The 15,000-nt window shown below is 34.4% G+C and overlaps 1 protein-coding gene across 11 annotated transcripts in view; it reads left to right on the plus strand.

Moving 5' to 3' along the window:
- The window catches only part of LOC135222961 (homeotic protein ultrabithorax-like), a 1,489,261-nt gene that overhangs the window by 1,381,090 nt on the left and 93,171 nt on the right, over positions 1-15,000 (plus strand). For 4 of the 11 annotated variants that reach the window (XM_064261430.1, XM_064261438.1, XM_064261429.1 and 1 more), the window contains exon 2: positions 7,830-7,871. The exons of the other annotated variants lie outside the window; for them this stretch is intronic. In XM_064261430.1, the coding sequence (XP_064117500.1) occupies positions 7,857-7,871 (15 nt within the window). In that variant the 5' untranslated portion in view covers positions 7,830-7,856. The remainder of the gene's footprint in view (positions 1-7,829; positions 7,872-15,000) is intronic. 11 annotated transcript variants of the gene reach the window in all.

A 15,000-nucleotide genomic window follows, 5' to 3' on the forward strand; every position in this document is an offset into this window, starting at 1 on the left:
TTATTTATTTATTTATTTATTTATTTATTCATTTATATTTGTATACATACATTCATTCGTACATACATACACTACTTGACCAACAGGCAAAAAAAATAAATAAATAAATAAACAAACGCTCATAAAAACAGCTGACGACATCTTCGATGACGCAATCGATCTTCTTCTTTTTCTTCTTCTTCTGCCGGATGTACCTGTCCCTCGGAGGTCACACGTATATACCCGGGCATATTATATACAGTATTTATACCTGCCCGCCTTTATTTAGCATCCCAAATTAGCATCGGGGATGATTGACAGGGCAGCAGGTGCTGTTGTAGAGCTCCCGACTCGGCGACCGGGAATTCTTCATTATCTATTATTCATTATTATTCATTGCGAGTCGGACAGGTCACCGTATGTGTTATGGAAGAGACTCGGGTAGCGGCCTGCATAGATGATGAGCGTCGATAAAAGAGGGAATTAGACGACAGTCGTCCTATTTTTTTTATTATTATTATTCGTTTATTCTTTTGTCTTCGATTTATGTCCTTTTTGTTTATTTATTTATTTATTTATTATTATTATTATTATTATTTTTTCAAGTGGTACACTCAATTTTCTTCATTATTTCATAATTCCTCGATGTTTTTCTATTTTTTATTCGTTTATTCTTTCGTTGTCGATTTATGTCCTTTCCTTGTTTATTTATTTATTTATTTATTTATTTTATTTTTTGTAGATAAGTGGTACACTCAGTTTTCTTCATTATGTTCATAATTCCTCGCGTGATCGGTATGGTCTTGACCTGCCTCCTCGGTGGCCGCGAGTTCAATTCTCGGGCAATCCATTGAGGCGTCAGAGATGTGTATTTCTGGTGATAGAAGTTCACTCTCGACGTGGTTCGGAAGTCACGTAAAGCCGGTGGTTCTGTTGATGAATAACCACTGGTTCCATGCAACGTTAAAACACCATACAAACAAACAAACAAACAAACCACGGAAAAGTTACGGTACTCAGTAATACTAATGCTCGCTTACGAGTAATGACCTCGGATTTATTTACGATTTTATGAATGACATCCAAGCATGCATCTGCTGCATTCCAACGTGTCGCTGTTGGAAGAGCGACAAATAACGCCCATGACAACATTGAATTCCCAGTGACAACACTTGATAGTAATGAAAGCTAATTGCATAAGTCATATTAATGGTATTTTACTGTTATATAATATACACCTGTTGGACTTGTTATAGCGAAAGTAACGGTTGTTATTATGGACTACGTGTTGTTACTGAAACGGTAATGGTAATTATTGTGTCAACTAGAGTTAACTTATGATATATATATAATATATATATATATATATATAGGTTATATATATATATATATAATCTCCACGATTCATTTGAGAGTTAAGCTATACCAGTAATTAACACGGCTTCAATTTTTGAATGAAATTAGTTCTCTCTCTCTCTCTCTCATGCATACATACATACATACATTTCCACAATTTAATTATTATTACTCGAGGAACTTACAAAAAAAAAAAAAATAAAAGACAAATACGTTATTTCAATTTCTCTACATGGGAGGTTGGAAGCTGGAAGGTGGAGGATCTGCCTGCTTGTTAAGAGACGATTACCAAATTTATCAGAGTGACGGATGGGTCTGTCCGCCTGACATGTTGTCCCAGTGATATCATGTGTATTTATAATCGCGGATATCCGGTTGTGGCGCTGACATAAACGAGGACCTTCTTTATTGCCTCGTAATCGGCCTTGTGCATCGGATGGAGGGTCGACAATTATGGAACAGAAGAGAATGGTAATGATTGAGATCGCTGCTGCATGGCTGGAAGAATGTCTTGGAGAGAGAGAGAGAGAGAGCTGGAGAGATGAGAGAGAGAGAGCGAGAGAGAGCGGAAGATTGCTTGTAATGGTTTTGTTCCAGGAAGTTTCCCCATTTATTCCACATACATTTTATAAAGTTCGGAAATTTATAACAAATTATTATTATTATTATTATTATTATTATTATTATTATTATTATTATTATTATTATTATTCATTATTATTGTTGTTGTTGTTGTTGTTGTTGTTGTATGCTGGAAGTAAACCCTCTTTTAAAAACATGTTTTATTGAAAGTAATTGCTGCCTCAGCTGCATTAATTTTGTATAGGTTCTTCTCGATATAAAATTAATGCAGCTGAGACAACAATTACTTTTAATAGAATATTATTATTATTATTATTATTATTATTGATTATTATTATTATTATTATTATTATTATTATTGTTATTATTATTATGCAAATGATGAACCCTTCTTCATATGGAACAAGCCCACCAAAGGGGCCACTGACTTGAAATTCAAGCTTCCAAAGAATATGGTGTCCATTTGGAAGAGGTAACAGAAGGTAATGGGAAATACAGAAAGAAAAAATAAATTAGAAAATTAATAAATGAATAGAAAAATAAAAAGAATGACTAGAAAAATACGTATTGTCTCGATTCCTGCCAACAGCTACATCACTGTGAATGTATTGAGAGTTTAGTTTACTTGTACTGATAATTACCGATATATTTCATCACGTTTTAGGCCGTTAAAATGGTCGTTCAGTGTTATAATTAAACCATCACATGTTATTGAATTTGAGGCTGTTAAAGGAATGCAGTGCTAAAGTTTTAGTTCGACATCAGAAAAATTCTTAATAAGACGACCTGAACTTGCTAGAGAGAGAGAGAGAGAGAGAGAGAGAGAGAGAGAGAGAGAGAGAGAGAGAGAATTCCCAGTGCCACTTCAGCTCTTATTTTAACGGAAATGTACATTCGAAAACGTAATATTCGTCCAAAAATCTGCAAAAAAAACCCAAATCACGAAATCGACCGGTTCAAGCCCACGGGTAAGGGACCTCGATATGACAGGTATATACACACCTGGCAGCTTACAAGAGACCGACGATTATTTATTAGGCCACTTGCTTCGACCACTTGTAAGTACCTACGTAAAAACGGCCAATCCATAAGCATTTCAGCCTCTAATACCCTTAAGCATAAGGAGCATTTTCGCCCGAGGCGAAAATTCCCTCTTCGTGAATGACGATCGTATTACGCACATGACCGATATGTACGCATTGGAAATAGTGGGATTTCGTATTTCCACAAAAATATTAATCTGTAGAGACAGAGATACGCGCATTCGCAGCTAGAGTTTTAGTATTCCGCAGGCGGTTCTAGTGTCGTGGCCAAGCCCTTTTTGGAGAGAAAAAGAGAGAGAAAGCGTTTTTTCCCAGCTACCCACAATATCTCGACTTCGATGCGGAGACAGGAGGAAATGGACGAAAATGTAAGTAAGCAGGGGAGGCGCTTCGGCAACGCTAAGCCCATCAAATGCCATAATGCTGCTGCAAGGCAGTGCAGTCCCGCTTCGACGAGGTGTACCAGGGCATGTGTGTTTGTGTGTTTGTGTGTGGGAGTCACAGAAGACTTAGGGCCCTTGCATCCCCGGCCTCTCACCAGTTGAACGCCGGCCATCGATCATCGAGCAAGGTGGCGGAGTTGGGCCTTCCACGTGGTTTGTCGGGTCTCTCTCTCTCTCTCTTCCTCTCTCTCTCTCTCTGTCCGACCCAAACACCGCCCCCCTCCATCCCCTCTCCACTACTACTACTGCCGTCACCGCCGGCGCTGCTGATGCTAGCTGCTCGGGCACCACCTTGCAAGAGCCCACCTCTCTCTCTCTCTCTCTCTCTCTCTCTCTCTCTCTCTCTCTCTGGGAGAAAACGAGAGTGAACTTCTTCCAAGGTGCCAGTTGTTCGTCTCCTCTCAAAAACGCAAAGGTTCTCGAAAGTATTCACTACAGTCGGGCGATATATTACCTTCTGTGATTTCAATTTGTGATATCAGTCATGAGTTCTATTCATATGTTTGTCTTAGTTCCTTGGAGCTGTTGAATGAATTTTGATTTGCTTTATACAATTAACGAAGGTTGAATCCTTTTTGTAAATCACTCCTTGTCATTTGCAATATTGATTGCTCGATTATTACTTTGTCTGTAGCTGCAACTTTTTCCACATTCTTTTATCGGCAAAGTTTATATTGCATATGTCGGTAAAAACTAATTTGTCTGCCGTACCTTGCAGTACTAGAAGCAAATATCTCAAATATTTAATAGAAATATGTCGAGCACAGTTATAAAACTGCAAATGTTACTCAACGTCAATAAATTACAAATTATTCCAAGTAATATAGTTTTAGAGTGAGAGAAAAAATAAGATATGGTATTATTATTATTATTATTATTATTATTATTATTTTATTATTATTATTATTATTATTATTATTAGTATTATTATTATTATTATTATTTTTATTATTATTATTATTATGTTTTGTGCACATATACAAATAATATCCACCATTATATGTCAGGAAAGATTCCCTATCCAGCTGATTAATTAACTTTTTTGTAATTCCCTCCAGTGTTTTTTTATGTTGATCTCCAAATCTGACACCCTTTAAATCATTGCCCATTCCCACCCCCCCTTCCCCACCCCCCCTTAATATAACTTATTTGCATTTATACTTGCTTGATGCAATTAGGAACGACAATATAATGCTTCTTGATTTACCTGGTATAATATTTGTCATATTTGCATTAATGGCTTCTATATTTTCTGTTTATTTAATTATATCGTGAAATCCAACCTCCTAATTAATAAGCTGAAAATATCTATGGAATATTTCTAGATCACTTCCAGTCAATTAATGAATCTATAAATACGGATATAACATCAGTTTGCCCTTCGTTCTTTGCTAAGAATTATCCAAACACAGATGGGGGAGGAAACAGGGAAAAAACAGCAAAAGGTTTCCTTTTCTTTTTCGTAAGATTTATAAACACAGGGAAAAAACAGCAAAAACGTTCCCTTTCTTTTTCGTAAGATTTTTACTGAACACAGGGAAAAACAGAAAAATATTCCCTGGGAAAAACGACAAAAACTTTAACTTCCCATTTCATAAGATTTAAGATTTTTTCCCAAACAGGGAAAACAGCAAAAACTCTTCCTTCCCTTTTTGTAAATTTTTCCCAAACACATGGGGACATAACTGTACAAACTTTCACTACCTTTTTCATGACTTTTACCAAACGCAAAAAGAGAGAGAGAAAAAAAAACAAAAACAAACACTTTTCCTTCCCTTTTCATAAAATTGTTTCCCAAGCACATTGGGAAAAAAACAGTACAAACTTTCTTTACCATTTCCATGACTTTTTCCCAACGCAAAGAGAGAGAGAGAAAAAAAAACAGCAGAAAGTTTCCCTTCCCTTTTCGTAAGACATTTCCAGACGCAGAAAGGAAAACAGTAAAAAAAAAACTCACTCACCTGTCAATGTTGTGTCCAGTACTCCATCACACAAAGCTCGGGTGATGGCGCGACCCACTGTCACCCAACAGGATCAAAAGCAATACTGGAAATTCGTCTGTTCTTGTGCACCTTTTGTTGTGTGTGTGTGCGTGTGTGAGTGTGTGTTTGTTAGTGTTTTAGTGCAGTGAGGGAATTATAAAAGACTCAGGCTTATTTTTTACAGCCCTTTTATAGCTTACCTCGACTGTAAAGGGTCGGCTCGAAGGAGTATATGGTGGTTGGCTGGTTGACCCCTATCACGGTGGTTAAAAAAAAAATAAAAAGTAAAATAAAAAAATAGATCGAAGGTACATCTTCCTTCACCACACGCCCGAAGAAAGTAACTAAACAACCTTACGTATACGCACTCACGAACTCACATGTCTACATGTGTCATGAATAGATGTATGTCTTTACTCTTCATGCCCACCTGCCGTATTTGTCGGCTGCCACATGCCCTGTTCCTTGTCGCATGTCCCGGAAGGAGATTTTGTTTAAGGCGACAGTGGTTTACGTGTCGTCTTTTTATCATTGTCTTTAATGCAGGCGTTCTTATCTTGATGTTTATTTTTGAATTAATATTACACGCGAATACGTACGCACGTTTCTGCAAGATGTCGATCTCATGTATAAATGAGTCAGAGACTCCTTTATCGTTTTCGTGTATTATTCACTTTCATTTACCTCTCTTTTCTTTGCTCCTTTTTTTTGTGGTTCTGTCAGACGTCTTTCCTGGCCTTCTCTAGATGTATTTACGGGTTACAGCATGCCCCGTTAATGCCAAGGGTGCCCCAAAGGCCTTTTAGGCTGCCCAAGAAAACCGCAGGCATTTACCCAAAGTTGTAAAAGTCGAAACCTTTCCCTTTTTCTAATACTTTTTATTGTTATCGCCTTTTTTTCTTTCTTTAGTTCAGAAATCCACCTCCTTTTTAAAAATCATATTAGAAATGGCATAGATTGCCCAAGCTTTTTATGATATACCATGGGACCACTTTTCGGGGTTTTGGAGACCTACCTGCTTTCGTTAGGTGGCCCGTATGGGCGATTTCGGAGAGGAGGCTCTGATAGTGAAATGCTTGTTTATAATGTTGAAGAAGTTATGCCTTCGTGAAAAAAATAGTGTTTTTTTTTTTTGCTATTATCTTCTTGAATGAGTTTTTGCAGGATACAATATTTTATCTTGATATGTCGTTGCTTATTTCTTACATGATTCACATGTGGATTTATTTCTTTTATAGGTTGCATTGTTTGCCGTTTTACAAATGACTAACCTGAGCACGTGCATTTAATTTTGGAAATGGATGGAATCATCGAAACCTTGAAAGTGTATTTTGAAATTTGTATGTATGATGATCATTGGAAAAATTATTAAATTCAATTTTAATCATGATTTTGTATACATTCTCGATATCATTGCATTTTTGTCATGTGTGCATTCGTAAAAAATGTGTTGCATGTAAATCCATATTTACTTAAATGGATTTTTTTTTCAAACTCCATAATGAAAATTTGTATAAGAAGATAAAAATCTTATATCCCAAATTTCGCAGATTACCTGAGAAAATCTGTTTTTATTTGTAAGCTAAAATATGCTGTTGCCTCAGTCTTTTTGTTTGTTTGAATTATCATTTGTTTGGTCGTATGAATATGTATACGGTAAGACATTTCGAATACTTAATATTCAGTTTATTTATAATCCCCGAAACATTCGATTTCTTGTCAATATAAATGTTCAGTAGAAGCAATTTGGTTTGACTGGAATCTGAAGGGATTTAAAATGGTGTTTTTTTATTTTTATTGTCGACTGCAATTAAGTCTTTCCCATTGGTTTGTTTAAACATTTTTCTGTCTTTTGCTCAAAGAAAAATTTCTGCATCAAATTCTTAGTGTTTAATTCATTTTTAGTAACTGAAATATTCGATTCTTTGCCGTTGTAACTGTCAAATACATTGATTATTATAACTGGAATCTGGACGAATTCCAAACCATGTTTTTTTAAATTGAGAAGTAGTTTGAGTTTTTTTTACACATTAGTTTCTCTTAACATTTATTTATGCCTTATCCTGGGATGTACAATATTAGTTTGTTTAAACATTTCTATGTCTTCCGTACAAAATTTTTTGTTCAGCTTAATTTTCTCAAAATTCAATTAATTTTCAGTAGCTGAAACATATGATTCCTTGTGGATGTAACTGTCAAATAGATTGATTTTAATTTTACTGGAATATGAACGAATTAAAAACCATTTTTTTATTGGGAAGTACAGTTGAGTATTTTTGAGTACAATTGAGTGATTTATTCATTACCCATTAGATTGTTTTAACACTTATTTATGTCTTATAATGAGATGTACAATTGAATTTTCCTCATTGATTTTTTAAAATATTTATATTTATGTCTTACATGCATAGATTTGTTTTAAGTATATTTTGTTCTTGTTGCAGGTACGTGAGGTGCTTCAGACACACTCCATGCACGACAAAACGGTAATTAAACGGGCGTTTGTTTTTTATTTTACGTTTGTAGTTTCCTCACATTAGCAATTAAGCGTTATTGTTGTATGTGTGTGTGTATTATTATTTTGTAATTCATTTATTAGACGAGTGGCGTGCAAAGACTAGTTTCATCAAACTCACTTTAGTCTTTTTTTGACTTAGAATTAGATCTAAGTATTTGACATTTAACTGGTTTTATTATATAATATAAAACATAGTGATTGATCCATTTAACAGTCGGAAATCACTTAAAAGAATGTGAACTTATATCTATTGGACGTTTTGAGATTATCCGTTCTATCAGTGCTTGATCTCTCTCTCTCTCTCTCTCTCTCTCTTTTCACGCACCTCCCCCCCAAAATATCGTGTCCCATCTCTCTTAATTGCTTTTGTCTTCTATCTCTGCGTCTCCTTACTTTCTCCTCCAGTTTCTTTCTCCTCCACTTTCTGTTATTTGCCATCATCACTTCCTCTTGTTCCTCCATTTATACCCGCTTATCTCATTCCTTGCAATCCTTTTTTTAAAGCCCTTCGGTCAATTCGTTTATTCCTTGCTTATTTGATTTGTTAAAAATAAGTAAACCGTGTTTTGACAGTCGCTCAAACCACATACACAAAATTTATTATTTATCATACAAAAGTATTTTCTCAGTTATTTCTCTTTATCCCATTCCTTTTTATACGTTAGTGGATGACAATGGTACGATAACTATCAGAAATCTACTTAGTATTCACATCAGTTGATTTCGTCTCCGTTCGTCGTTTCATCCGGTAATGATTGTAATAAACAAGATGACTTTTTGATAAGCGCTCTGTCACGGCTTTATTATTTCCGGTGGGAAAGGGGGGAGACGTAACTTACCTGTCCAGGTGGGGCTTAATTGGTTATTTTCTCGAAGAACATCACTTTGGCGTCAGGTGAAGAAGAAGTACTTGACTGATTCCGGAAGCAGTGGATGTTTATACTTCGTGCTCGCACACATTAATTGGTGAATTAACTACCTCTCTCTCTCCTCTCTCTCTCTCTCTCTCTCTCTCTCTCTCTCTCTCTCTCTCTCCAGCAGCGCGCTCAGCTCACAAATTGAGGTGCGTGCGTTCGAATCTTGTACCAGACGAGAAGGCAACGTACACCCGTAATATCCTGAGTAGTGAACTAGGTACGTGGTCATTGGTCGTCGTTGAGGGTTGCACTGAGAGAGAGAGAGAGAGAGAGAGAGAGAGAGAGAGAGAGAGAGAGAGAAATAAATAAAAGAGCAATAGATTATTCGTTCCTAGATTTCGAAGTCGAAGAAGTTTTAAGGGAAAATACGTGTTAAATTTAGTGCTTGCTGGAAGGTTCCAGGGATGGTCAACTTTTTCTCGCATGCATGAACTTTCGACCAGTTTGTCTGGAGTTTGGTGCATGCTGATGCATTATAGAGGTATAACTTATGGATTGCTGCACGGTAAAGTTAAAAAAACCACAAGTTTCACGAGAGTAGTGCACCCTGAATTCCTCCTTGTTATTTCAAACTTTAGGGCGTGTCAACTTTTTAATTTATGACGAAACTTAATGGTTTTATCGTATGTAACGCATGATAAAAATAACCAAAAGAAATTTACATCTCGTTTTAATGCACGTCGGGATTGTTTCAAGGGAATTATGAAATTCATACGTGCCAATTTTTTTTCAATTATTGAAAACGTTTTTAAGGATTAGTATACGTTTAGAAGGCTAGGGATAGGAGAGAGAAATAAATGTTTCATTGAAAGAATCCATTGATCTCCAGTATTTCATTTATTTATTTGTTTATTTTTAAGTTTATTCATTTACTTAAGTATGTTTATTAACTTATTGATCTCGTTAATTTGTTTTATACTTGTGCTTTAACATTCACGAGGCGGCAATAAATTTAGACCTTTACCCATTTTGGAAAATAAAATTTAATAATATTTAAGCCAATAATATTGGACGATAAATTTTAATTACTTGTTACTCACAATATGTGGCGCATACCTACAGTATATGGTTTTATGTCATTCATCAATGCTTGGACACTATTTATGGTGTATGTTCCATCTGATAGGTGTAGATAAATGATAATATTCTTTAAAATATATTACACGGATAAATAAAGTGTCATTGAGTCATTGAGGACATAATGTTCCATCTGATAAGTGTAGATAAATTATCATATTCTTTAAAATATTATACACGGATAAATATATATTTTTAATGAATCGCTTGAAATAGAAAAAAAAATCGAAGATAAACAAAACACCGGAAGAAGCAAACAGCTGATCATTGGAGGTAATTAATACAATTATTTAAAATAATATATTACACGGATAAATGTATTTTTATAAGTGCGTCAGGTTTGAAAAAAAAATTAAAATAACTTACACGAATAAATAGATTTTTAAAAGTGTGTTATGTGAAATAAAAAAAAAAAAAAAACTCAAACTAAAAGCGAAAAATGGAGAGAAAGAAACGAACGAACAAACGCAGAAGTCACACAGCTACCGTACCAACCAGACTATATAATAATGTCCTGATAGGGATGTGATTTTCGCCCCAAACGAGACACTCTTGCCCGTGGAAAAATAGCGACCCTTCTCGATATAAGCGTCCGGCCATTATCATATTTGGCTGGAGGTCTTTTCAATCAGATGGAATGGGGACCCTGGGGGGTGGGGGCGAAGGGGGAGGGTGACCCCTATTCCTCTTCCTTCCCCTCCCCTCCCCTCCCCTTCCCCGACCTGATTTATGGCTTGTAGCCTAAAGCTGAGATGGATTTTTTCTGGGGTCGACTTCAGTGCGCGGAGATTTTTAAATATATTTTTTTTTAGTTTTATATATATATATTTTTTTTCTCAGTGAATTTCATTAGCATGTTTAGAATAAGAGGGGGTTACCTTTTAGTATTTTTAGGTTTTAAATACTTTCGTTTTGTATGTATATATTATTATATATATTTATAATAATAATATATATCTATATATATATTATATATTAAGATAATTATAGTATATTATTAATAAATCTATTAGTATATATTATATAGATAATGTAAAATTACTTTAATTAGTAATATTATATATATATATCATTATCTATATATTATATAGATAATTTAATATCTAATCTATCCCTATATATATATTATAATCTTATATGATATATATATATATTATATATATATATCTATATCTTGTATGTATATATACATACATATAATTTTTATTTTCTTTTTTGCTATGGAACTAACCAGTTAGTGAAAGTAACAAAAAACACATATTACGTTTCTATTCTGAACAGAATCAGTTCAGTCGTTGCCTCTTCTTCTGTACCTATCTTTCTCGATATCGACTCTGTTGACTTACATTTTGCGAAGGGGGCGGGGCTGGGGAAAGGACAAGGGGGAAAGCGACCCCTCCCCCTCCTTTACCCATAATTCAACTCTCTCGCCTCGGCATAATTCACCGCGGGAGAAGACGAGGCTCCTTAACCCCGACGTTCTACTTATCAATTTTTGTAAAGTGTAAGCCCCGAAATTTACGGCCCCCACTTTTCTCGTGGCACTTTTCTGACACTTTTCGGGGGAAGAGGGTTGGACACTACAACCCGGCCTCCGGAAGATCTCGTTCATCATTTTCATTGGCAGGCGCGCGTCACGTTCGGAGAGACGATTGACGTGTGTGTGTGGGTGTGTGAGCCCTCGCGCGTGTGGGGGTTTATGTATATATATGTATGTGTGTATGCATATATGTACGAAGGGAAAGGCTGTCATGTAGTATAATAAACTGAGTTTTTATATATATATAACATATAGCTATATCACATATATAATGTATTATATTTAAATATGTAAGTATATTATATATATATATATATATATATATTATATATATATATATAACATATGTAATGTATAATACGTATAATTATATATATATATATATATATATATATATATATATATATATATATATATATATATATGAAACACATTTGCCTCGAAGTTTTCTGATGATACCGTTGGCCCCACACCAGTCAGAGGACCCAGGTTCGATCCCCGGCCGAGACGGAAGCGGTATAAACGCAATTTCGTTATTACCAGTTGCGCATTCGTTTACTTCAGTTGTAAATTAGGAACCTGTTAGGTATTATTTTATATATAGTATAGCTTCAATAAGTTTCAGCATTTTGCGCAGAAATAACAAATTGGAAATGAGAGAGAGAGAGAGAGAGAGAGAGAGAGAGAGAGAGAGAGAGAGAGAGAGAGAGAGAGAGACAGATGGGATGGTGATGGTTGCTTACCATTAAATCTGAAATTTCAGGGTAACCCTCGTCCTCTTTGGCCCTCTTAATAAAGGGTTAGGGATGGAATGGAAGGGAGAGTTAATTGTCTGTTTGAAAGGTTCAGCGTCACCTGGACAAGACCACAGAGAGAGAGAGAGAGAGAGAGAGAGAGCGAGCTACAGTTTTCCCTAATTTTGGTCGCATCAAACGCCGTACATTTTATATAGGGATAAAGAGAAGTTACTACGTCACTTAACAAGTCATTATTATTTTTCTCAATTGTATTCTCCAAACTTTTATTTATTTTATTTTTATTTGTGTTTTTATTTCAGATGTAATTACAATATGTCAACTGATTTATAAAACGAAATTCCAGTCGATTTTGCATTTTTAGCAGCTTTGTAGATAGACAAAGAATGATGCCATGGTGGCAACTTTATAGTTTCACAACGTTTATCAAGTAATTTTTGTTATATAAATGTTGCAAGGGTTTGAAAACATCTCTCATTATTAGACTCGTATTCATTTCCTCTAAATACATACCTTTTATGCTGTTTACGTTTATTTATATACACTTTTGACACGCACAAACATATATACATATATATTTATATATATATATATATATATATATCTTTATATATATATATATAAATATATATATATATATATATATATAATATATATATATATATATATATATATTATATGTATATATGTTTGTGCGTGTCAAAACTGTATATAAATAAACGTAAACAGCATAAAAGGTATGTATTTAGAGGAAAAATGAATACGAGTCTAATAATGAGAGATGTTTTCAAACCCTTGCAACATTTATATAACAAAAAATTACTTGATAAACGTTGTGAAAACTATAAAGTTGCCACCATGGCATCATTCTTTGTGTATATATATATATATATATATATATATATATATATATATATATATATATATATATATATATATGTACATATAGAGTTAGTTAGTAATTTAGTTAGATTATTATTTAATTAGTTTCGGGGTAGGATTGGAAATGCCAAGATCTTCTTAAAATTTTTCTTTATAAATATTCATATGTATATATATACATACATATAATGATATTTATATAAAACATTCAATATATATATATTGAGACCAAGGTTTTGTATCCCCGAAAAAAAAAAAAAAGTCGTAATCTTATGACCGTTCCGGAGGCCACTGTAGGGAATTCGGCAATAGCTCCCGTGGGGCCGAAGCCCCTTCAAGTAATCGACTGTGATTTCATGTAATAGAAAAAATAGTCATGGCCGGATTTTTTTTTTTTTTTTTTTCCTCTGTAGTTTCCCCCAAAATCGCATAATGTGAATAAGCGGATCGATAAAGAGCTGCTAGAGAGAGAGAGAGAGAGAGAGAGAGAGAGAGTTACCCTGGGACAGGGACAGGGCACGTGTTAATGGCTATACGGCTGGGTGGTCACCCCGCGATTGGGGGGCGAGTTGGAACTTGGAATAAGGCAACTTTTGGGGGGCGGGGGTGGGAGGGGAAGCGTGGAGTAACTGGAGGGGGAGCAGGGGAAGGGGGGGGGGAAGGAGAGGGGAAGGCTTTTGTGATGCGATCTGTAGAAAGGGAGAAGAGGAAACGATAAGAGGAAGAGGAAGAAGGGTAATTACGGGTGGAGATGGAATAGGGTGGATAGAGAAGAAGGCTATATTCCCTCTGAAAATAATTTTCTATATATCTAAAATATAGCACTGATATATCATCACATTTATGAATACGTTTCATAAACATTTAAAACAGTCGTCTAAAGGGTGTCCTGCCCCCAGAAAAGATTTAGGTCATAGAATTTTTGGATAAATGTTAAGACTTTTGTCATAATTCTTCAGTCATAGTCTTCTTACATGGGATACATGGCGGGTGATTCCCAAAGACTTTACGGGTTCGACATCATTTCCCGTTTTCGTTTTTTTTTTTATTATTATTATTTTTTATATGTTATTTTTTTTTTACATGGGGCTTTTCATAGGTAACTTTCCCAGTTCTACGTAGCCTTCGAGCAAAAAATGAAACGGGGGGGGGATGGTAGTGAAATTACCTACCTTGCTGTCATCTTAGTATTAATTGTTTTCGTATATATTTTCAAAAGGAGCACCGTAAATGACGTGATATGAAAGTTCATGTAGCCTACACCTACACTTAGTGTGTGTGTATCTCTATGTGTAATTGCATACATATTACACACGCATATATATGTATATATATATATATAATATATATATATATATATATATATATATAATATATATATATATATATATATATATATATATATATATATATATATATATATATATGTATGTATGTATGTATATATATATATATATATATATATATATATATATATATATATATATATATATATATATATATAAATAAAATGTTTGGATACATGTGTATGTGTCTTTTTTTAAACAATTCCGCTTCGACACCAAAGTTAATTCTCTTCATTTCACGACCGGCAATGCTAAATATATACATCGAAGAATAAGACCAAAAAAAAAATCTCTTAATAAAAAAATAATGTTTTATTCAGTTAATCATTTCGCTTTATATACATCACATTTTTTTTATTTGATTATTTTCCATTTCAGACTCTGCTGGAGCAAAATTACTTTATTGACCCTCTCTACCCCGCCTCCAAAATTGGATATATTCTCGCGTCCTTGAGATAGATATAAATATAGACTTGGATACTAAATGCTACAAATTCAGATATAAAAAAAAAAAAACCTTTTTTTTCCTTTACTTCCCTTGAGGCGAGTGAGCCATTCTCCGTCTCTATAAACCGTTAAA

The sequence above is a fragment of the Macrobrachium nipponense genome, chromosome 8, assembly GCF_015104395.2.
Source record: "Macrobrachium nipponense isolate FS-2020 chromosome 8, ASM1510439v2, whole genome shotgun sequence".
Taxonomy (NCBI): Eukaryota; Metazoa; Arthropoda; class Malacostraca; order Decapoda; family Palaemonidae; genus Macrobrachium; species Macrobrachium nipponense.